Below are 26,190 nucleotides of genomic sequence, written 5' to 3'. Positions count from 1 at the left end.
GGCTAATCGATCCAGAACAACTAATAGATCTATTAAATTTTTGTGTGCATCACAAGAGAACCCTCCATAGCATCTTCAAATGCTAGACTATTTAGTATGGGCTGTGTGTAAAACAAATATTAGAACATCAATATAAATTTTTTTTCCTGTTTTCCTTCAAAATTCTAAAATTCAATGTTAATTTGCATTCTATAGTTAATTTTAATCACCAATGACTTAATCACAGTTATTCGCTTCTTGGATTCAATCACCCATTATTGAAATCAGTAAATAGAACAAAATCTGGCTAATCCAATTGTGCTCCACCAATCAGAAATCTCTTTTAGTAAGCATTGCACACTGTTGTCTATATTTCTTAACTATGCCAAGCAAAGCATATGTAATATATGTAGGTATAACAATTAAAATGATCTTAGTAAACCCTATTTTTTTATTAAGTATTTTCCAACAAAAAGGACCATTCACCATCTTTAAACTCAAGATGATTTTTTCTTGGAATTGAACATATTTCTAGGCTACCATCTTGCAGTGTTAGGTTTTCTTGGTGTGTGTTTAGTAAAGATAGTGATAGCTTGTCATAGCATGACATAAATAGGAAGGTAAATATGTTGTTTAAAAAAATATAATGGCATTTCAAACCCAAATATAATTTTTTAAATATTATCCATTACCACTCTAGGTTTTTCAAGGTTTTGCTCCCTTAAATTTATGTAATGAATGTGGATAACATAGCAAATCAGTAGGCCTAGCCAGTAAGCATAACCTTCTTAGATCTGAGTATTTTTGTGCAACAAGAAAAATGTCAGGCAAAGAGTCGATACAGTTGTCGAGAGTTGTTTCTAAAGGTTATAGTAATTCTCCTGTTATGTCAGTGTTGTGACTAAAGATAAGATCCAAGAAGAATTAATTTAATTGTACTATACATGGTTACATTATGAGGTTTAAAATGAAAAAACCCTTACCTCTCAACTCAGTGGTTTATTGGGAGCTCTCTCTGATGACTTATACTTAAGATCACCTTGCTTTTACTTTTCAATCAAAAGATGACAAATACTATACCTTGTATCTCATTAGTAACAATTTCTCATTAGTGACAATTAGCTAATCCTGTATGTACATTAAATGTTGGTATAACAATAATTGACAATATTTACACAACTCTTTTGCCAGGTACTATTCTAAGTAATTTTCCATTAATTCTCATAGAAAAACTAGGAAATGTATTCTATTATTATCCTTGCTTTAACAGTTAAGGACACTGAGGTGCAGAAAAGGTAACTAACTGGCTGAAGTTCCTATGATAAATAAGGGGCAGCACTGGTATTTGAATCCACTGCAGTCTGGTTTCAGAACTTTTACAGTTAACCACTGGGCCATACTACCTCCCTGTTGAATTAGTCATCCTTCTTCCTATTAAAGAGAACACACAAAAATGGTGCCTATATCTTTCCTATACATATGTGTATACATATACATACACACACACATACATACACACACACACATACACACTCACACACATACATACACACACACACACATATATATATATGAGTAAAATGAGAATTCCAATTGTTCTTACCTCTCTTCCAGTGACAGCCTACTCTGACAACACAGGTTGAGTTAGATGCCCCTCCTGTCCTACATTCACCTCTCATACAGCACTTGAAATGCTGATCTGTCATCATGTCTCAATTGATTGTAATTACACAAAGCAGGGATTATTGAAAGATTGACACAGAGTACAGTGCTTAGAATATAGTAGGGGTTCAATAAATGTCTGTTGGATGAACTGATGCTTCTCATTGTTTTCAGGTCTGCCTACTGACATTCCAGACTGTACCAAAACAATCAGATGTACCCCTCCCCAATAAGCTACCATTACTCTGACATCAACTTTTGCAATTCTTCACAATGTGACAAACTACATGTATCTTTGAAATACTTTTGGAAAGCATACCCAAGCTATCCCAAGAAAAAAGGTCTTACCTTCTAAATCTTCTTTCTCAAAGTGTGTTTTGAGAATAGAACGAGTTCCACCTCTATCCACAACTGCTTCTTCATCATTTCTCTGTTAAATGAGGATAAGGAAGATTAAATGATAACACACATATTATCTTAATTTCAAAAAACAAACCTTGATATAATCTGATATTTCAAAGTTTAATTCAGTCACTTAAATCTAGTTGTTCATGAGTAGTCTATTTGATTATTAAGTGTTGGCTCAAAAAGAAGACTAAAATAAATTTGACCACATATTTGAAGAAATATCATCTGGTTTTTTATAACATTGGAGGCAGTCAAACATTCCAGTTGGCACCATTCGTTAGTGAGATGAAAAACAAACAAAAAAAATAGTTATCCCACCTATTTAGTAACATGCATTTTTATCCTTGATAAAGAATTCTTGTTAACAAGATGACATTTTGAACTATGCAAGGAAAATATGAAAATCAATAGTATTAACATTATTAATGCTATGGCAGGGTAAAATAATTCCACTGTCATTAAAAATGGGGTTGGGGGATCTAATCTCTTGAAAGCAATTAGTAGCAATTATTAGGTAAAAGGCAATTCTAATTACTTTGCTTCAGTATAATGCATTTTATTCTAACTAAACAGTAAATTATGATCATGTGCACTAAACCTTCTAGTGTCTCCCTATACTTTTGCCAATTTAGAATGAGTGGATAGAGGCTATGTCTTCTGAGTACTAAACATATGCTCAAAATAATACAGTCACTAATTTGGTACTCAAAAAATAATGGAAGGGGGGCTGAGTATAATCCATTTTGACAATGCAGGAATAGACAAAATACAAAATTCTGAAAGAAATAAAATGTAAACTATTATATTTCCAACTTTTATCTGGTTGTGCACACCTCTATAAAAATTACCTTAAAAGTGAACACTGAACACAAAAGGAGAAATAAAAAGATAGACTAAAGGTGAGTGAAGCTTCCAAGATCTATTCCTGTCTATTCTGGTATATGACTAGTAGAGAAAAGGTTTTTGTTTCTTCTTTGAAAGCCAGAGTATGCTGAAAAGAAAATAAAAATAAAATTTTAAATGTAAAAACTTTTTTTCTTCTATCCATCAATACATTAGAGCATCAGACATTGGGGACCTGCCTTTCTTCCATTAAGGAAGAAATCTTTGACAGAGTGCCAAATATGTAGCAGTGAATATAAGAGTCATGGGAATCCAGAAAAGAAATAAATTACTGTTAATTTAAGAGTAGGGACAGAACAGAGAGGGGGAGGAAAAAAATTTTCAATGTCTCAATGTTGGAGAATTCTTATAAATAGGGCACATGAAGAATTAGAGTAAGGAGAAGAGAAATCAAAGAAGAATCAATAATGTCAAACAACATACAGACATTTTTTAAAATGATGCAAAATTATTTTCCAAAGTTGTTGAACTTAGATTACATGATCATTGGTAACCTTGTGAGGGGAACATATAAGGAAAATGGAAAAGTCAAAATCTAATCAAGCAAAATTAATGAGGTGATCTATCATGAATAAATGGGGCAAGAGGATATAGTTCTTGCCTTGCAAAGCACTGCTGATTCTCATTAGCTTACCCCCCACTGCGTGTCTTTGCTTTTAGACCTTTGACTAGACTTAAGTTCCAGTGGGCCTTGAAAGGTGAGGTACAAAATGTGACCCACAAGGAGTTGAGCTACATTGCAAATAACTGCAAGATGTTTCCAATCTATACAGACAGAAATACAGGAAACATATGTGGGAATGGATATTAAGGGTGTTGAGGTAATAATGGAAGGAATATAACATTGGCTCAGGCTGACTTTATTGATACGGATCCACTAAGCAGAGATTCTATATTTAATGTCATCACTCAAGGGGATAGAAAGGACTCTAACAGTTTGGTTAGTTGGCTAAAACATGAACCAAAAAATGGGCTATATTAAATGAAGTTGAAATTCCAGAACTACTTTGTTACACTGTAGAGGAAAGTATATAAAGGCTTAGGAAGACTGAAATGTTAGAGTAGATTTATAATTCAAGGCCTGCTTGCCCATACCAGGAGGGTCCAGAAGACACATCTTTCACCAGGACTATGGGAAACGAATTTGTGATGGGAACCCTAGCATCCTTAAAGAGCTGTGGGTCAGGAATTCCTCTGTGGGTCAGGAATTACAAGGAAACTGCTGTCATCAAACTGGAATCCTAAAATAGAGTTGGATAATTAGATCTGAGGCAGGACAGGAGCCAAAAGACAGCACATAATCACTAAAGATGGGTGTGGTTACCATATAAACAGTAGTAAAAACAGTAATCAGAATAGTCTGATTCAGAGACCTATGGTATTTGTTAGTTGATCAAGGTGTCACTAGAAGTGAAATAGATGGGAAGTCTACTAAATTCTTATATGATCTGTAGAAGCACAAAAGGTCAGGTTCTAGGTCAGTAAACAAGTCTAACTTGAATCGTAAGAAGAGTCATGGTCTCTCAATCAATGTCCATACTTGAGTCAATTTACAGACCCAGAACCTCTTGAATGAAGGAGAGGCCAGATCTACTAGAGAAAGGATCTTGCTACACTGCCAACAATTTGTAGTCTTTCTCACAGCCTTCCCCAAAGAGATCTACCATCTTTTACCAGGATGACTGTGCATTGGGGAAAAGGAAATAATCGGACTTTGAGGGAAATAACTGGACACTGTCTCTGAACTGGCACTGTTCCAAACAGACTGAAAATGTCACTTGGGCTCACCAGCCAGAGTAGGGACTTATGGATGTCAGGTAGTCAGTGAAGTTCTGGCTGAAATCTGTCTCACTGTGGATCCAGTGGGTTTCTGAACACATCTTGTAGTTGTTTCCTCAGTTCAAGAATGAATAATTGAAAGAAAAATATATTATAATTGGGGAGTCTTCAAAATCAGAGTATTTGTTTTCTTTTCAAGTCAGTTAGACCTTTGCATATCTGAAGGCTAAAGGAAAGGTGTCAATATAAAAGAGAACTAAGACGCTAGGAAAGAAGTAAATAAAAATTACCCCTAGCCCAGGTGCTAAGAAAGACTATGACTCTGATCTAAGGAGTAAGCTATTAGCATTAAAGATAGGGACTCTTTTTTTCTGAGGTTTGGGGGGAAGAAGATTGGAAGGGTTGTTATATATTCTGAGATATTCTGAATGAAGAAAATGGTAAGTGAGGAACCTTCTACTAGGTGGCCTTGTTTTGGGGGGCAAACTGAGAGGTGATATCATCTTCCAACAGTAACAGAGCAAGTAAATGAAGAAACTGAGACATTGAGAAGAATACAAATTCCAAATCCTTTTTGAGAATGATATTTTAGTTGACGTTATCAGGGCCTTTTTATGGGTACTCAGAACAAATAACTATTCCCATCAGTTTTAATTTCAGATGACCAAGGCAAAGAATTCTAAGAGAAAAATACCACAATATTTTCTGCTTCCTTTGGATAACACATTAAAAACAATTAAAACCCCCGTAAGAGCAGAGTATAGCAAGTTCCACTATTCTTAGACATTAACAATCTGTTTCCACTTAGCTTTTCTGATTGGTTTACTACTGTCTTAGAAAGGAGTTCAGGGAGTTAGATACTGAACTGGTAAATGAGGTGTGAGGTATATGGTTAAGTGTTTTCCTAACTACTTATGAGGATGGCATAAATAGCAGTGTTAAAACACAAGATGTTACAGTCAGGTGTCTGAACTAGGGATAAGTACAACTAACACACATTATGTTTTATACCAAATAAAGTTTAAAAATGCTCATGTCTGTGAAAAAGCCTGAATACACACACACACACACACACACACACACACACACACACACACACACACAAAATATATATATAGATATGCTTCTTAATTCTTCAACATAATCTTGATAAATATTTTTGCCTCCATGTTTTACAAATCAGTACTTTCAGGTAAAGGATTATAGATACATTTCAATCAGGGAGGTCAGCTCTCCTGTGCATCACACATAGCAAAATACATAGTGGAAAGATATGTTTTTTAGCCTGTGGTCTTGTATCTTTCTGACAACATATGCTGAGACAGATCAGGGCTAAGTGCTTGCAATCAGAGTTAAAGAAATGTATGAATGGAAAAAAAATTTTTTTAATGAAAATAAAACAGGATTCACAGCCATTGCTTTTCTCTTGGGTAGTTTTTTAAAAAGACTTGGTTTGAGCAATAAAAGCAATAGAAAAAACTAAAAATGGGGTTTATATAATTTTCCCGAACCAGACAAATACAAGTTGAAGCCTATTAAGACTCTGTTATTGATATATTTACAAAGCAAATTTATTTATTTTTTTTTTGCAAGACATAGTCAAACATATGTCACATTAGAATGAATCTCTGCCCTCTGAGGTGTTTCTGCCCTCTGAGGTGTTGTTAGGCAGAATGCCAAAAGCTAAGTCATCTATCCATGTTCAAAGGTAAAAACAAGCACTATTTCGCTGTATCTTACGATGGCAGTCTCTTAAAAACAACTGCAAAATGGAAACCTTTGTGTAAAAGGCCAGAAGATATTTTCCCCTAAGCAGTGAAACATTTAATTTTTATTTCAAGAACCTGAATCAATTTTTAACTTATATGAATGATTTTTCTCTTTATTTATATAAGGCACCTATGCTATCCTCAACCAAAAGACAATTCCATTAAATAGTTGGAAAGATACTGAGAGTGAAAATTTACAGCAGAAGTAGAAGTAGAATCTAAATACGAAATAGTTGATTATTTAATTCCTGTACAAGTTACAAGGAAAAATGACTTAATTGTAAAAATGACTTAATTTATTTGAAAGAAAAATACGAGAAGCTAGAATATGAATGTAATTCAATGTACGTGTCTCATTTTGAAGCTTCATATGCAGTACCCCCTTTAAATACTCGCTGGATGCTTCACAGAAAAATCAAATGTATACTCTTTTAGGCAAAAAAATCCCAAGATACAAATTAACACTAATACATGTACTAAAAGTCCTCTACTTTTGTTACAGTTTGAAAGATCATTTCAATATTGTTCAAAACTTTTTAATAGAGCACTTCCCTTCCTCCTTGTTACTAAGAGCAAGTAAACATGGGACATGATGAAGGGAATGCAGAGGGACATACAGCACTGGGTGCCAGCCTTTTGGTTACCCCAAACACATAGTAAGATAAATTTTTATTTCATTTTGTACTGAGTTACTATCTAGATTTATTGAACATCAAACACATTAATGCATCCTAATTTCCACATGTATTTGCTCATTTAGGAGCAAATTTTAGCACTGTGTAAGGAAGAAAACACATAAACATATTGCATTTTGCATTGTCCCTTAGTATAATCTACCCTTGCTATAACATCAGGTAAACTTTTTTTTTTTTGAGTCTTTCTCTGTCACTCAGGCTGGAGTGCAGTGGCATGATCTCAGCTCACTGCAACCTCTGCCTCCTGGGCTCCTGGGTTCAACCAATTCTCCTGCCTCAGCCTCCCAAGTAACTGGGCTTAGAGGCATGCGCCACCACGCCTGGCTAATTTTTCCATTTTTAGTAGAAATGAGGTTTCGCCACATTGGCCAGCCTGGTCTTGAACTCCTGACCTCAGGTGATCCGCCCACCTCAGCCTCCAAATGCTAAGATTACAGACGTGAACCACCACGCCCAGCCCCACTGGGTAAACATTTATAAGATAATCATTTCCAGTAAGTAGTATAGGACAGTGTTTTAAAATTTTTTTGGACATGACCCATAGTGAGAAATACATTTTATATCTCAACATAGTCACATATTTATATATGTGTAAACAAAACAAAAATTTCACAAACCAATACTTACTATTAACAATGCACCCTGATATTTTCTACTCTGTGGTATTCTACTTCATTTAAAAATATTCATCACTATCCATTAAATTTTTTTCAAGACTTATTAATAGATTTTTACCTGCAAGTTGAAAAGCACTGGTAAAGACTATTGACCTGGAACAGAGTAACAGTAACTAATCTGAGAGAAATCACACCTTAAGTCCATTTACACAGGCTTCTAATCAAATGAACAAACTATAATACATTACTTTTCAAGTTAATATTTTCCCATTTTAGAAATGTCAGTTGTGTTAATTTAGGAAGGGAAGAATTTTTTGTTGTTACATTTTACTAAGCAAATGTTAGAGAGCAATAGCAAAAAAAAGGTTGCTAGCTCAACTTTCACATCTGAACCAGTGCATTCCCTAATGGAAGGGCAGCTAATATGGGCCACTGCATTTCACTGTTACAATGTTCACATAAAAATATCAACTATTTCTTCTGGAATTGTTTGTGAATATCATTAATCTCTTTATGAATATGTTAAAAATACATTATTCTGATTTACTATAACTTTTGTCCATGGTCTGAACAAAATATGTTTTTTCCAGTTTTACAAAATAAAACTAATAATAATGCCAGGAGCTGTAAAATTCAAATATTTTATATCCATTATGTGAGCCTTTTAGTAATTCTCTTTGCATTCTAGAATGAATAGAGGACAAAGCAGTTTATTTTCAATTCTGAATTCTTTCTTCAGCTACTTCTAACTCTGTCCTTCTACTCTGTTCCTTTCCTCTCCCTATAAATCTCCATTTTCATTTATTTTTTATTTAGCCTTCCACTATTACCACTTGATAATCTAAGCAATTATATTTATAAGTTAATATATTCTCCTTTCTTTAAAAAAAGATGGCATGCTAGAAACACTTTCTTGTGCCTTGCTTTTCTTTTCTTTTTTTTTTTTTTTTTTTCTTTTTTTTGAGACAGAGTCTTGCTCTGTTACCCAGGCTGGAGTGCAGTGGCCGGATCTCAGCTCACTGCAAGCTCCGCCTCCCAGGTTCACGCCATTCTCCTGCCTCAGCCTCCCGAGTAGCTGGGACTACAGGCGCCCGCCACCTCGCCTGGCTAGTTTTTTGTATTTTTTTTTTTTTTTTTTTTTTTTAGTAGAGACGGGGTTTCACCGTGTTAGCCAGGATGGTCTCGATCTCCTGACCTCGTGATCTGCCCGTCTCGGCCTCCCAAAGTGCTGGGATTACAGGCTTGAGCCACCGCGCCCGGCCATGCCTTGCTTTTCTTACTTTACAATATATCCTGGAAATTATTTTACAGTATGTAGAGATCCTTTTTATTCATTTTATAGCTGTATAATACTCCATGGTATGGATGCACCAGTCTCCTGTTGACAAGGATTTGAATAGCCACCAGTCTTTTGCTATTACAATTATTGGCAATAGATAACCTTGTACATACATCACTTTATACATCACTTTATATTTTTGCCAGTTTATTTTTTGAGATAGATTCCTAGAAGTGGATTGCCATGTCAAAAGATTAGATGAATCTGCCATTCTGCCAGATGGTCCAAATTCCCCTTCATAAGGTTGTATCTCCTTGCTTTATTTATCATATCAATTTTTAAAAAGCAACCACCATTTCTGCCTTTTTATTCGCTATTAGGACAGTATGATGTACTATATATTCTCCATTAACCCTTATAAATCTGCTTAGCACTCTTTTCCCCATACTCTCTCTTTATAAACGACATCACCAGATTCCTTGCCTTCCACCTTCTGGTTAAGTTCAGCCAAGGGGAGACCATGTCAGAGGGTTGGACCATGGGAGAAGAGAGGCATAGCCCCTGTTAGGCCATAGTATGGAAATGGCTGCATTCCTCTATCATAGACCAAAGCTCTTGCCCTATGACTCCTTTACAGCTATAGCTCTTGCCAATTTTTATTAACTGCTCCCACACCTCATTCCTTTAGGCCTAGGGGTAGTACTAGATTCCTGTTGTTGCAGATCTCCAAGATTTCATGAACCCTAGTTGATTTCCCTTTATCCTGGCTACACCTTTATATGTATTTTTTATTTCTTATTTGCCCACACCATTATAAATAGTCCTTTCATTAAACTTTCTTTATCACCCCTTTGGAGTGACCATCTGTTTCTTGCTGTGACTCTGACCTATACATATGTGTCATGTTTATTTTAATGACTAAAACTCCATGGCTTCAAATTGTGTGGAAATGGACATGTAATTAAGATGGCAATCTACGTACATGACTTTGAGTAAGAAACATCTTTCAAAAAAATACTGCTGAATGAAGGGTAGAGTAGAAAATGGCAGGGAAATAAAAAAGAGAGTATAAGAATAAACTTCTGGATGTGTGAAAGGAAGTGAAAAAGAATAACTAATAAAATATAAGTATGGCACACTTTCAAAGAAGTTTTCTAATACCTCAAGGAATGCATGGTCTCTCTCAATCTATGGGTGAGTATCTTCATTAATATAAATAAAACATTTTCTAATATTAATTTAAGGAGCAATAAAAATATATGGACACATATATTTTATAAACATGACCTAAGAGCTAGTTTTTTAAGTGTTTTTTATTTTCAAAGGTTTCAAACTTTGCAATTCTCATTAATGTTAAAATAATTCATAGAAAACAAAGGTTGATTTTAGTTATTTCACTATGTTAAAACATGAATTTTCCAAACTTGTAACATCTCACATACCATATTACTTTCACACTCAGATTTAATAATGTTTTGCTACTATTTCATTAAATAACAGATGCAAGAATTTAACTTCTTAGTTTTCTTTTCATCTTATTACTTTTATGTTAAATTACAAAAATAAGAAAATTGAAAATTAACATTTAGATTCAATGCTAAAATTCAACATATGCATCCATTATTTACTCTAAAGTCATTCCATTTTGCTCATTACCATGTAAGTTAAAGTGCAATACAAATATAAATGACGCAACTGCTTAAGGTCTAATTGTATCATACTGCTTTAAATAGGGCAATATATATACAAATATCAGCTCAGAGATTGCTGTGTTAAAAGAATTTAAATACTAACTGAACTGAAATCTAAGCATAAGTCATGCCTAACTTTTAATTTCACCTCATATATTATAGTGCCATAAAATTTATTGGAATATTATTTGAAATTAGGTTTTTAAACTCATATTTATTCTATGACATAGACTATACCATCTCATGATAATAAAAGTTAAATCCGTTTCATCTACTGTATTAAGTAAATCATATAAAATATATTTCTTCTAAGGTGGTCCAATAAATCACTCTGTCTTATGTATTTTTATTAAAGAAGCATTTAAGTTTCTTTCTAAATTGGGGTGTTGGAATACCAACCAACCAAATTAGGTTTCATTTATTTATGCAAAGTGAATGTGTTGTTTCATCTTTATACCTACAAGAAAAAATAGAACTGAGTATAAGAATTGGAGGGTGAAATCCTCTAATGTAAGAATAGTGTTTCATTTACTTGGAAAACTCCACCAATCCAAAATGGAAAGACCAGTGGAGGGACCACACAGTTAGGTCAGGGAGGCTCTGGTCTGTTGAAATGAAATAGCCCAGGGTCAGGTTCAGGGTTCAAAGTTTCAGAGGTGAAAGTCCTCCAATGCTGGAGCTCCTTCCGGTTCAGGATTAAGTTCATCACAACATATAGTGTTATACTTCTGACTGTTGCTGTGACCTAAGGAATACTGTCTCTCCTAGTGGGCCTAACATCTACTAATTAAAGGATAAAAGGTATCTGAGGAGTTAAGAAAAGTTTTAATTAGTCAAAAGTATTTTAAAGGGTAGCGAAACCTGCATTTTTGCCTACCTGGTTTGCTCGTTTTTAATTCTAGATTTGATTCCTGACTTGTTCTTGAGGGTCCTTCTGGAGCCTCCATTCTGCCTATGAATCCAATTTTGTACCCAGAACCTGATACTAACTGCTGCTAGATTTTCTTTTTGGAACATGGACAGGATATTCCTGTCCATGCTGTGTTTACTCTCTTCATGTTAACTTGCTCATAAATGCCTTACCACAAGGCTCCATCTGTCTTGCAGGCCTTCATTTATTTGTCCTGCTCTGTCCTTCCCTAAGCATCTGCCACATACTCCTTGAGATTGATGCCCAAGTCCTCATTCTTTCTAGCATATCCTGTCTCTCTGCTGCTGATTCTCTCATTCTGGAAGGCATCAGAAAGCCAGTGCTGTATAGAGACTAAGAGTTTGTATATGCAGCCACATAACATCTAGATGTAAGTCTTGTTTTAATAAATTTCTAGCTATGCAACTTGGTGTATTTTATGTAATCTCTCTGTCTTGAGTGACTTATTAACACATGTAAAATGTATGAATTTGCCTGGCATGTAGTAGGTTTTCAATAAATTTTTTTTTATATTATTTGTATATTGCAGGATTTCCTTCTTTTATATGGCTCAGGAATGTGACTCTGTGTGTGTGCATGTGGTGTGTGTGTATAGATATATACATATGTATATTTCATATATATACCACATTCTTTTTATCCACTTATCCATTGATATATTCTTATGTACTGTTGGGGCCACAGAAGCCAATAGGACATGGTTCCATCCTCAGAGAGATTACAGACTTGATGTAAGTGCAACAATACAATGGTATTATGAAGGAAATACAACAAGCAACACTCAATCATAAAGATTGTTAGTTTTTTCGGATAATGTCAGTAAAGGCTCCATTGAAAAAGACATTTGAGCTGATTTTTAAAAGATAAATGAATCTTTGCTGGGCTGACAAAGGGAAAAAGTGATAGTTCAGTCATAAGTATCAAAACAAGAGCTGAGTTATTTGAAAAAGGGTGAAAGACATGAGCAGGACCCAGAGCAAGTCTGATTTGCTGCTAAACTTCCAAGCTAGTGATTTGGTTCTCCTTAAAATCTCAATGCCTGGATAGAAAACTTCTCTCAAACCTTGGGACAGGATTGACAATACTGATGTAAAAAAGTAGAACTTTGAGAAATTATATGTACATATGTATTTGTATATAATTCTTAACATTGCAAATTCCATGGATGGGCGAAACAGTTAACTGAAAAGATGATATGAGAATAAGGGAACCAGGAAAAAGATCTAAAGAAATTATACAGAACATAGCATAGAATTACAAAAATATAAAAAATTCGAGAGAAATAACTAAAGAGATGGAGGTTAATATGAGAAAGTCCAACATATACCTAATTGAAATTGTATAAGGTAAGAATGGAGAGTGAAGGAGTACTATTTTAAAATAATAGGTAAGAACTTCCCAGAATTGATAGAGGACATGAATCCTCAGATTCAGGAATCACAACAAGAAAACTGAAAGAAAATTCATGCCCACACATGAATTATTTGAAACAGCAGAATGAGACATTTTTAAAGCATCCAGGAAAAAAGCCACCTACAAAGAAATGACAAAATAACAAAACAGAAGAAATAAGACAATAAAATAATATCTGTATTTTTTTTTGTTACTCTAGAAAAAATTTTTGTTACTCTAGAAGTATATGCCTAGCTAAGCTATCATTCAAGAAAGACATTTAATCTGCACAGCAAAGGAAACAATCAGCAAAAAGAAAAGGCAACCTATAGGATGGGAAAAAATATTTGCAAACCATGTATCTGGTAAGGGGTAAGGGGTTAGTATCCAAAAAATATAAGAAACGAATACAACTCAATAGCAAAAAAAATTTTTTTAAACTTAATTTTAAAATGAGCATAGGACCTGAGTAAACATTTTTCCAAAGAAGACATAAAAATGATCAACAGATAAACATTATGCTAAGCAAAATAAGCCAGACACAGAAAAGCAAATACTATATGATCATACCTACATGTAGAATCTTAAATAATAGTCAAAATCATATAAGTAGAAGGTAGAAGGTTGGTTGCCAGGGACTGAGGAGCATGGGGAAATGGGGAGATATTGGTCAAAAGGTACAAACTTTCAGTTATAAGATGAACAAGTTTTGGGGACCTAATGTACAGCATGGTGACTATAGTTAATAATATTGTATTGTTTACTTGAAATTTGCTAAGACAGTAGATCTTAAGTGTTCGCACCACACACAACACATACACGTAGCTATATATGCTGGATGGATGTGTTGATTAACTTGATCGTGGTAATCATACAATGTATATCAAATCATCACTGTACACTTTGAATATATACAGTTTTTATTTGTCAATTATACTTCAATAAAGTTGAGGAAAGACACTTAATAACTGAGAAAATTTCCCACCAAGACACCCTTGTTAAAGGAATTTCTAAGTATACGCTTCAAGAAGAAATAAAGTGATCCCAGAAGGGATATCTAAGGTGGAAGATGAAATGCTGAGCCAATAAATTGATGGACCTAAATAAAATAAAATGAGTTTAAAATCAAGTTTATTATTGCTAGATCCTTTTTATTTGTAAAAATACTTGAAATTTTAAATTAAGTTGTTTTCTAGATGAAAGTAAGGGTTATATTTTGGTTTGCATTCAACTACCTATCTTTGCTTCAACCTAAGATTATATCGTTTGTAATGCTCTCAAATATCAGTATCCTTGTACATCCCAGACAAAGTTTATATGTTACGGACTTGTAGGAGACATAAGTGTCAAGTGCAAGAAGGGGATGAGGAGAGATGTATATATTTTAAAATGCAATGAGCAAGTTCTACCTTCTCCATCATTAATAAAACGTTGCTGTTTGTAAGTTTGTAATAATCTACAATATCAGAATACTACACAGTGTTCAGCCTTCTTATCATTAATTAGGACAGTTCTGAGTTGGCCCACATATACAAAAGTCAATGATGTGAATTATTTATACTGAAATAAGCCAAAAGTGTCTGTTATTTTAATGATTTACAGGTAAATAAGATTTGAACAGTCAATAATTTCAAAATGAAGCTGGAAAGAAGTTTCCTGATACAAGTAAAACCAACAAATCAAAGCAGAGTGGAAATAATAAAATAATATTTGAAAGGCTTATTGATTCAATAAATTGAGAAACTTCAAGTTTTTTTATATAAGGAGGGAGATAAATAAAACATAAGGAGACAAACTTCAATGATAAGTAAAACAAGCAGTGGAAAAAATACTGTATTTCAGGTTATGAGTATAAGTTATGAAAACTGTAGTGTTTAAGTAATTCATTTTAAAAGCAAAGTAACAGCTCTAATCAGGATTGTTCTTTAAACCCAATGATTATTTATTAGTGATATGTTTTATCATATAACTTAAAAAGTAGTAGAATTATTAGTATACATGTAATTTACTAAAACAATGACACTACATTTCATTGCAATTTTAAGCAAAACAACTTTCTTGATACAAATACTAAAAATATCTCAAAATTCAAAAGATATAGAAGAGGAAATAAAAATACTCAACATGGAAAAAATAAAATCAGATTTGAAATGGGACGTGAGGGAATAGAAAAAGGATGAGTAAAAATACACATAGGATGCTTGATTAATAACTTCTTAAATTTCCTACATTATTTATTCTCTTCATAAGACCAAAAATTATTTATTCTTTGTGTTAAATTTGTATGTAATTGAGGTGATGGAATTTTTTCTATTTAGAAGAACTTCAGTCATTAGAAATACACATCATTAACCTGATCTCCTCTACTTAGCATATGATAGAAACAGCTAAAACTAATTTATAGTTAGCATTGTAGCTACAAATAGTTCCCAAGTATTAAATTCATACTGTCAGTTGGCACTAAGCTTAGATTTATAAGAGGCAGTAGAGTGGTAGTAAGAAAGGTTCTGAAACCACACTGCCTAGGTTCACATCCAGTTCTGACATTTATTTAGCCATGTGATTTTAAGCAAGTTCTTTGTGCCTCAATTTCCTTATGTGCAAAATTGGGATTATGTTACTTACTTGGATATTATGGTTATGAAGAGTAAATGAGTTACATGTTGCTAATACGGTTATAATGCTATCTGGGAGTTCTATATTAGTGTTAGTGAAATAAACATACCTTATCTTATTTAATCTTCTCAAGAGCCCTAGAATGTAAATATTTTGATCCCCACTTCAAAGATGAGGAATCAGGAGCTCAATTTAAAAAGGTTAAATGACTTGTATTATAGCATAACTCGCCCAATTAATATGAAACAATGTTAGGATTTAAATCAAAATTCTTTATTTAAGGGCAACTTTTATTTTAGATATAGAGGGTACATGGGCAGTTTTGTTACATGGGAATATTGCATGATGCTGAGATTTGATGTAGAAGTCCTGTCACCCAGGTAGGGAGCACAGTACTAAGTAGCTTTTTTAAACTCAACTCCCCAACTTCTAGTAGCCTGCAGTGTCTACTTTCCCATATTTATGTCCATGTGTACTCAGTGTTTAGTTTTCGCTTATAAGTGAGCTGACTTTAAAATTCATGTTCTTTCTGTTGTGCACATACTGCCTCATTTTCTCAAAAGCTTGGCCATTTTTTTGTTTACATACCACATAAATAACATTAACAATAATAAAAATTCTAAATAGACAAAATAACATTCCAGATCTCTTTCTGAAATCTTAAAATCTTTCATATTTTGCCTAATTCATGTCTATAAGAATATATATGCACATACAGTTATATATTTTGATTCTTTTAATCTGTAATTGTGGCTTATATTATTAATACTCACGGTATCATGCTATGCTGTCTTCTTTCTCCTCCTGGACTGTAAGAAGAGAAATAGTGATGACCCAAGAGGTATCAGCAAAAGTGATGTAATATGTAACATCTGGGCCAAAGTACAGGAGAGAAGGTTTGACTTCTCCATGTTCCTCTCTTTCCAGGTACAGTGGGCAAGGAGATTACGTGGCCCAAATGGTGCAGCTATAAAATCTATGTAACCCTGGATTTCTGAGTGACTGTGTGGAACAGAAGTCCATAATCGTGGTCCTGACTCATCCTAAAAATGTATGTGAGCAAGAAATTAACTTTTATTGCATTAAGCAACTGATAATTTACAGTTGTTATGCAATACAACTTAGTAGATCCTAACTAATAAGAAAACAAACATTGTCATATTCATACTTTTCAAAAATCTTACTTTCTAATTGCTGCATACTATTTCATCAGGTTAATAACATATAGTTTGTTTAATTATTCCTCTAGTATTGGCAACTTGGATTTGTATGTAATTTCTCACTGATATAAATAATTTTACAATATCCATATTTGTAGAGATTAAACACTGGAAAATTTAACAAAAGCATGTAGAAAATAAATAAATTATCTTTAGTGTCTACTGCATCAATATGCGAACACAAATGGGTACTTAATTAAAAGCACTCCATCAAAATCCAATCAAATGGTACAGCATACTTTTAAAATAACATTTAAAAAACTTTTTAAAGGGGCAGGGTGCGGTGACTCGCGCCTGTAATCTCAGCACTTTGGGAGGCTGAGGGGGGCGGATCACAAGGTCAGGAGGTCGAGACCAGCCTGGCCAACATGGTGAAACCGCGTCTCTACTAAAGATACAAAAAATTAGCTGGGCATGGTGGCATGGGCCTGTAATCCCAGCTACTTGGGAGGCTGAGGCAGGAGAATTGCTTGAACCTGGGAGTTGGAGGTTGCAGTGAGCCGAGATCGCGCCATTGCACTCCAGCCTAGGTGACAGGGCAAGACTCTGTCTCAAACAAAACAAAACAAAACAAAACAAAACAAAACAAATTTAAGGAACGAGTTAAGACAACAGACAGTAAAGAAAATAGTATTTGGCGCAGAAATAGCTAAAAGAGAGCAAGTATTCTAAAGGGATGAAGATATTGGAATTATGAAAAAAACAAATGTAAAATGCCTAAAAGACAGGGTCAATATCATGGGAAGAGAAGGAATGAAAACTCTCAATGCTCCCAAGGGATATTTGTGAGTATGTGAGAAAAGAGAGGGTGGTGTTGGCTTAAATTAACAAATAGAACTATTAGATTAATGGACTTAGAAAATGGCTGCTGGAGAACGCTTGAAAATCACCTAATCTATGATCCTTATTTTAAAGATGAGAAAACTCAGCTTCCCAAAAGTTAAGCCAAAAACCTCAGCTAGTCACACAACACAGCTTCTATTTCTTCTTCCTTTCAGATTCCTCCATCTTCTGTAGTTTGTAAAAGAAATTAATCTCAGTTTGGAAAACACATACCAAATGGAATAATGAATTAATGTGACATGAATATAAGTTTTTTTCATTGAGGCAAATAAACAAATCACTGAAGCCCATAATGACAACAAAGAAGAATTAGAGGAAAGATCTGGAAGAAATTTAGGGGGAAAACTGCATACCGATTAAGCGAAATTCCTTGCAGCAAAAATTGTATTCAATGAGTCTGATGTACAATTTACTTTTTTGTATGAGTCAGTTCTTTGCTTTAAAATGATATTTTTCATATCTAATGAACACTAAAAAGAACAAGTTAGGGAGACATGGAAATTTTGTCAGTTATATTATTTTGGTGTCTAGGTTCAAGTTTTTGCCTGCATCTGATAAACGCCAACTTGCCTGCTTTTGACATGCTAAATTCCTTAACATTGAGCAGGTAGTAGTTGCATTTGTAATTTAAAAAGTGAAATATTGGAAAATAAATCCTGTTCCTTATGAACTTGCTATTTCCAATGAATAAAAGCTCTTTTAATAGATAAAACATAAAAAATTATATACATGAAAGTATATACAAGAATATATTTTATTTTCTTACATAGTAGTAAATTGAAAAATAATCCTTTAAAATGCATTGCATATATATCTAATTTATTCCTAATCATGTGGAGAAAAGGGGGATAGGAAAAACAAAGACAGACATATGACTTCAAATCCTAAAGAAATGTTACATCCCTGTGACTCAATCACATGATTGGCAAGCAGCCAGATGCAATTAGCCACCACTGTCCTATCAAGTAAATGAGAAGAAATTTTGATTGCCTTTCTGCCTTGAAGAAGACACATTTTGGGCAAAAAGCCATAATTCACTTGAGAACAATGTCTCAGAGTCTGATATTTAGTGTTTTTTCCAAAGCTCTTTACCCTAGCAGCCAAAAAATTTAATTTTATTGTTCATGGTTCCTAATTTTGTCACAGAGTTGTTTTAGAGAAAAATTCGATTGAAATTTTAAAAAGTGTTATGTTCACCCTCCCACTCGGAATCTAAATCTGTTTACGGGCTATTTACAGGCTATTTAATAGTCCCTGAGATTAAACTAGAGGTTGCACTATTTAGAAGTCGACAATACAACTCAAGACTGGTGGTTTACAGCTGTAATCCCAGCACTTTGGGAGGCCCAGGCGAAGATAACTTAAGCCGAGGAATTTGAAACCAGCCTGGCCAAACCCCGGGGCCACATAGTGAAACTCAGACTATACTAAAAATACAAAAAATTAGCTGGGTGTGGTGACACATGCCTATAGTCTCAGCTACTCTGGAGGCTGGGCAGGAGAATCACTTGAACCTGGGAGGCGGAGGTTGCAGTGAGCCAAGATTGCACCATTGCACTCCAGCCTGGGCAATAGAGTGAGGCTCTGTCTCAAAAACAAATAAATAAATAACTCAAGAGTTATTTAACAGCAAAGTGAACTGTTGAAGATGGAAGTACCTTGAAGTTTCATGAAAGGGCTGCTTTTTTAAGAGCTTGAAAGTTTTATGTAAGAATCTGTGCCTGCAATTTATAGATGTATGTAGTTTACAGAAGGAAAGTGAAATAACCAGCAAAGTTTGATAATTTCTTCATTGGTCACGCTTTCATCAAAAGTTAAGACTATCACTACTACTACTACCACTACTACTACTAACAGCTATGATAATATTAGGTGCTTTTCAAATTCCATCTCATTAAACCCCATAGGATATTGTCTCCACTTTACAAACGGGAAACTGAGGCTTAGAGTGATTGAGTAACTTGCTCAAGATTATAGAACTCGTAAGTGAAGAAGCAGAATTTGAACTTTGATCTGCCTAACTCCAAACCCATGTTATTTGGCTAAATTTAAATCTTCGGAAAAATTGAGTCAGGCTATTTTGAAGAAGAGATAAAGTTTTTGAAATAGTGGAAAGAATGGGAAATGAGTCAGTGTGATCAGCACACACATAAAGACACAGAAAAAGTTTAGCTTAAATGCCTAATTGGGGAACTCCAATTGATTGATATGATTATTAGAGCTCAGGGTGCCCACTGAAAGTATAAAAATGAAGCTGAAAAGAGAGAGTATATCTACATAATAAATATCATGGTGAGACTCATATTTTATACCATATGAGCAAAGATTGTGAATTGTTTTATAATTTAATGCTTTGTAAATAAATTGTTTCTCTGCATAGGAGAAATATTTCATTTTATCCTCTTTTATTTTTATTTTTTTATTACACTTTAAGTTCTAGGGTACATGTGCACAATGTGCAGGTTTGTTACATATGTATACATGTGCCATGTTAGTATGCTGCACCCATTAACTCATCATTTACATTAGATATATCTCCTAAAGCTATCCCTCTCCCCATCCCCGTCCCCACAATAGGCCCCGGTGTGTGATGTTCCCCTTCCTGTGTCCAAGTGATCTCATGGTTCAATTCCCATCTGTAAGTGAGAACGTGCGGGGTTTGGTTTTCTGTTCTTGCGATAGTTTGTTGAGAATGATGGTTTCCAGCTTCATCCATGTCCCCACAAAGGACACGAACTCATCCTTTTTTATGGCTGCATAGTATTCCATGGTGTATATGTGCCACATTTTCTTAATCCAGTCTGTCACTGATGGACATTTGGGTTTATTCCAATATTTGCTCTTGTGAATAGTGCCACAATAAACATACATGTGCATGTGTCTTTATAGCAGCATGATTTATAATTCTTTGGGTATTTACCCAATAATGGGATGGCTGGGTCAAATGGTATTTCTAGTTCTAGATCCTTGAGGAATCGCCACACTGTCTCCCACAATGGTTGAACTACTTTACAGTCCCACCAACAGTGTAAAAGTATTCCTATTTCTCCACATCCCCTCTAGCACCTGTTGTTTCCTGACTTTTTAATAATTGTCATTCTAACTGGTGTGAGATGGTATCTCATTGTGGTTTTGATGTGCATTTCTCTGATGGCAAATGATGATGAGCATTTTTTTCATGTGTCTGTTGGCTGCATAAATGTCTTTCATATCCTTTGCCCACTTTCTGATGCGGTTGTTTGTTTTTTTCTTGTAAATTTGTTTGAGTTCTTTGTAGGTTCTGGAAATGAGCCCTTTCTCAGATGAGTAGATTGCAAAAATTTTCTCCCATTCTGTAGGTTGGCTGTTCACTCTGATGGTAGTTTCTTTTGCTGTGCAGAAGCTCTTTAGTTTAATTAGATCCTATTTGTCAATTTTGACTTTTGTTGCCATGGCTTTTGGTGTTTTAGACATGAAGTCCTTCCCCATGCCTATGTCCTGAATGGTATTGCCTAGGTTTTCTTCTAGGGTTTTTATGGTTTCAGGTCTAACATTTAAGTCTCTAATCCATCTTGAATTAATTTTTGTATAAGGAGTAAGGAAGGGATCCAGTTTCAGCTTTCTACTTATGGCTAGCCAGTTTTCCCAGCACCATTTATTAAATAGGAAATCCTTTCCCCACTTCTTGTTTTTGTCAGGTTTGTCAAAGATCAAATGGTTTTAGATGTGTGGTATTATTTCTAAGGGCTCTGTTCTCCTCCATTGGTCAATTTCTCTGTTTTGGTACCAGTACCATGCTGTTTTGGTTACTGTAGCCTTGTAGTATAGTTTGAAGTCAGGTAGTGTGATGCCTCCAGCTTTGTTCTTTTGACTTAGGATTGTCTTGGCAATGCGGGCTCTTTTTGGTTCCATATGAACTTTAAAGTGGTTTTTTTCCAATTCTGTGAAGAAAGTCATTGGTAGCTTAATGGGGATGGCATTGAATCTATAAATTACCTTGGGCAGTATGACCATTTTCACGATATTGATTCTTCCTATCCATGAGCATGGAACATTCTTCCACTTGTTTGTGTCCTCTTTTATTTTATTACGCAGTGGTTTGTAGTTGTCCTTGAAGAGGTCCTTCACATCCCTTGTAAGTTGGATTCCTAGGTATTTTATTTCCTTTGAAGCAACTGTGAATGGGAGTTCATTTATGATTTGGCTCTCTGTTTGTCGTTATTGGTGTATAAGAATGTTTGTGATTTTTGCACATTAATTTTGTATCCTGAGACTTTGCTGAAGTTACTTATCAGCTTAAGGAGATTTTGGGCTGAGACAATGGGGTTTTATAAATATACAATCATGTCATCTGCAAACAGGGACAATTTGACTTCTTCTTTTCCTAACTGAATACCCTTGATTTCTTTCTTTTATCGGATTGCCCTGGCAAGAACTTCCAGCACTATGTTGAATAGGTGTGGTGAGAGAGGGCATCCCTGTCTTGTGCCAGTTTTTAAGGGGAATGCTTCCAGTTTCTGCCCATTCAGCATGATATTGGCTGTGGGTTTGTCATAAATAGCTCTTGCTGTTTTGAGATACATTCCATCGATACCAAATTTGTTGAGAGTTTTTAGCATGAAGCGCTGTTGAATTTTGTAAAATACCTTTTCTACATCTATTGAGATAATCATGTGGTTTTGTTTATATGCAGGATTACGTTTATTGATTTGCATATGTTGAACCAGTCTTGCATCCCAGGGATGAGGCCCACTTGATCATGGTGGATAAGTTTTTTGATGTGCTGCTGGATTCCATTTGCCAGTATATTACTGAGGATTTTTGCATCGATGTTCATCAAGGATATTGGTCTAAAATTCTGTTTTTTTGTTGTGTCTCTGCCAGACTTTGGTATCAGGATGAGTTTGGCCTCATGAAATGAGTTAGGGAGGATTCCCTCTTTTTCTATTGATTGGAATAGTTTCAGAAGGAATGGTACCAGCTCCTCCTTGTACCTCTGGCAGAACTCAGCTGTGAATCCGTCTGGTCCTGGACTTTTTTTGGTTGGTAGGCTATTGATTATTGCCTCAATTTCAGAACCTGCTATTGGTCTATTCAGGGATTCAACTTCTTCCTGGTTTAGTCTTGGGAGAATGTATGTGTCCAGGAATTTATCCATTTCTTCTAGGTTTCCTTGTTTATTTGCATAGAGGTGTGTATAGTATTCTCTGATGGTAGTTTGTATTTCTGTGGGGTCGGTGGTGATATCTGCTTTATCGTTTTTTATTGTATCTATTTGATTCTTCTATCTTTTCTTCTTTATTAGTGTTGCTAGTGGTCTAACACTTTTGTTGATCTTTTCAAAAAATCAGCTCCTGGATTCATTGATTTTTTGAAGGGTTTTTTGCGTCTGTATCTCCTTCAGTTCTTCTCTGATCTTAGTTATTTCTTGCCTTCTGCTAGCTTTTGAATCGGTTTGCTCTTGCTTCTCTAGTTCTTTTCATTGTGAGGTTAGGGTATCAAATATAGATCTTTTCTCCTTTATCTTGTGGGCATTTAGTGCTATAAATTTCGCTCTACACACTGCTTTAAATGTGTCCCAGAGATTCTGGTATGTTGTATCTTTGTTCTCATTGGTTTCAAAGAACATCTTTATTTCTGCCTTCATTTTGTTATGTACCAAGTAGTCATTCAGGAGCAGGTTATTCAGTTTCCATATAGTTGAGCGGTTTTGATTTTCTTAGTCCTGAGTTCTAGTTTGATTGCACTGTGGTCTGAGAGACAGTTTGTTATAATTTCCATTCTTTTACATATGCTGAGGAGTGCTTTACTTCCAACTATGTGGTCAATTTTGGAATAAGTGCAATGTGGTGCTGAGAAGAATGTATATTCTGCTGATTTGGGGTGGAGAGTTCTGTAGATGTCTATTAGGTCCGCTTAGTGCAGAGTTGAGTTCAATTCCTGGATATCCTTGTTAACTTTCTGTCTCATTGATCTGTCTAATGTTGACAGTGGGGTGTTAAAGTCTCCCATTATTATTGTGTGGGAGCCTAAGTCTCTTTGTAAGTCTCTAAGGACTTGCTTTATGAACCTTTGTGTTCCTCTATTGGGTGCATATATATTTAGGATAGTTAGCTCTTCTTGTTGAATTGATCCCTTCACCATTATATAATGGCCTTCTTTGTCTCTTGATCTTTGCTGATTTAAAGTCTGTTTTATTAGAGACTAGGATTGCAACCCCTGCCTTTTTTTTGGTTTCCATTTGCTTGGTAGATCTTCCTCCATTGCTTTATTTTGAGCCTATGTGTGTCTCTGAATGTAAATGGGTCTCCTGAATACAGCAAACTGATAGATGTTGACTATTTATCCAATTTGCCAGTCTGTGTCTTTTAATTGGACCATTTAGTCCTTTTATATTTAAGGTTAATATTGTTATGTGTGAACTTGATCCTGTCATTATGATGTTAGCTGGTTATTTTGCTCGTTAGTTGATGCAGTTTCTTCCTAGCATTGATGGTCTTTACATTTTGGCATGTTTTTACAATGGCTGGTACAAGTTGTTCCTTTCCATGTTTAGTGGTTCCTTCAGGAGCTCTTGTAGGGCAGGCCTGGTGGCAACAAAATCTCTCAGCATTTGCTTGTCTGTGAAGGATTTTATTTCTCCTTCACTGATGAAACTTAGTTTGGCTGGATATAAAATTCTGAGTTGAAAATTCTTTTCTTTAACAATGTTGAATATTGGCCCCCACTCTCTTCTGGCTTGTAGAGTTTCTGCTGAGAGATCTGCTGTTAGTCTGATGGGCTTTCCTTTGTGGGTAACCTGACCTTTCTCTCTGGCTGCCCTTAACATTTTTTCCTTCATTTCAACTTTGGTGAGTCTGAGAATTAAGTATCTTAGAGTTGCTCTTCTCGAGGAGTATCTCTGTGGCATTCTCTGTATTTCCTGAATTTGAATGTTGGCCTGCCTTGCTAGGTTGGGGAAGTTTTCCTGGATAATATCCTGCAGAGTGTTTTCCAACTTGGTTCCATTATCCCCGTCACTTTCAGGTACACCAATCAGACGTAGATTTGGTCTTTTCACATAATCCCATATTTCTTGGAGGTTTTGTTCATTTCTTTTTACTCTCTTTTCTCTATACTTCTCTTCTTGCTTCATTTCATTTATTTGATCTTCAACCACTGATACTCTTTCTTCTAGTTGATTGAGTCGGTTACTGAAGCTTGTGCATTTGTCACACAGTTCTTGTGTCATGGTTTTCATCTCTATCAGGTTGTTTATGGACTTCTCTGCATTGATTATTCTAGTTATCCATTCATCAAATCTTTTTTCATGGTTTTTAGTTTCTTTGCACTGGGTTCATAGTTCCTCCTTTAGCTCTGAGAAGTTTGATCGTCTGAAGCCTTCTTCTCTCAACTCTTCAAAGTCATTCTCCATCCAGCTTTGTTCTGTTGCTGACAAGGAGCTGCGTTCCTTTGGAGGGGGACATAGAGGTGTGTATAGTATTTTATCAGGTGCTCTGATTTTTTGAATTTTCAGCTTTTCCGCCCTGCTTTTTCCCCATCTTTATGGTTTTATCTACCTTTGGTCTTTGATAATGGTGACATACAGATGGGGTTTTGGTGTGGATGTCCTTTCTGCTTGTTAATTTTCCTTCTAACACTCAGGACCCTCAGCTGCAGGTCTGTTGGAGTTTGCGTGAGCTCCACTCCAGACCTTGTTTGCCTGGGTATCAGCAGTGGAGGCTGCAGAAGAGTGAATATTGCTGAACAGCAAGTGTTACTGTCTGATTGTTCCGCTGGAAGCTTTGTCTCAGAGTTGTACCCAGCCATATGAGGTGTGAGGTGTCAGTCTGCCCCTAGTGGGGGATGTCTCCCAGTTAGGCTACTTGGGGGTCAGGTACCCACTTGAGCAGGCAGTCTGCTCGTTCTCAGATCTGAACCTACATGCTGGGAGAATCACTACTCTCTTCAAAGCTGTCAGACAGGGACTTTTACATCTGCAGAGGTTTATGCTGCTTTCTGTTTAGCTATGCCCTGTCCCCAGAGGTGGAGTTTATAGAGGCAGGCAGGCCTCCTTGAGCTGTGGTGAGCTTCACCCAGTTCAAGCTTCCTGGCCACTTTGTTTACCTACTTAAGCCTCAGCAATGGCAGGCGCCCCTCCCCCAGCCTCGCTGCTGCCTTGCAGTTAGATCTCAGACTGCTGTGCTAGCAATGAGGGAGGCTCAGTGGGCGTGAGACCCGCCAAGCCAGGTGCAGGATATAATCTCCTGGTGTGCCATTTGCTAAGACCCTTGGTAAAGTGCAGTATTAGAGTGGGAGTGACCTGATTTTCCAGGTGTTGTGTGTCATGGTTTCCCTTGACTAGGAAAAGAAATTCCCTCCCCGCTCGCACTTCCCAGGTGAGGCAATGCCTTGGCCTGGCTTTGGCTCTCGCTCGTTGGGCTGCAC

The 26,190-nt window shown here is 35.5% G+C and overlaps 1 protein-coding gene across 15 annotated transcripts in view; it reads right to left on the bottom strand.

Annotated features, from left to right (window-relative positions):
- The window catches only part of SLC4A10 (solute carrier family 4 member 10), a 392,709-nt gene that overhangs the window by 224,906 nt on the left and 141,613 nt on the right, over nt 1–26,190 (bottom strand). For all 15 annotated transcript variants that reach the window (XM_023217347.1, XM_023217351.1, XM_023217349.2 and 12 more), the window contains one exon: nt 1,990–2,071. In XM_023217347.1, the coding sequence (XP_023073115.1) occupies nt 1,990–2,071 (82 nt within the window). The remainder of the gene's footprint in view (nt 1–1,989; nt 2,072–26,190) is intronic.

The sequence above is a fragment of the Piliocolobus tephrosceles genome, chromosome 11 (genome assembly GCF_002776525.5).
Source record: "Piliocolobus tephrosceles isolate RC106 chromosome 11, ASM277652v3, whole genome shotgun sequence".
Taxonomy (NCBI): Eukaryota; Metazoa; Chordata; class Mammalia; order Primates; family Cercopithecidae; genus Piliocolobus; species Piliocolobus tephrosceles.
Note: the sequence above shows the minus strand (reverse complement) of the source record. Positions and strands in the feature narration are given on the sequence as shown.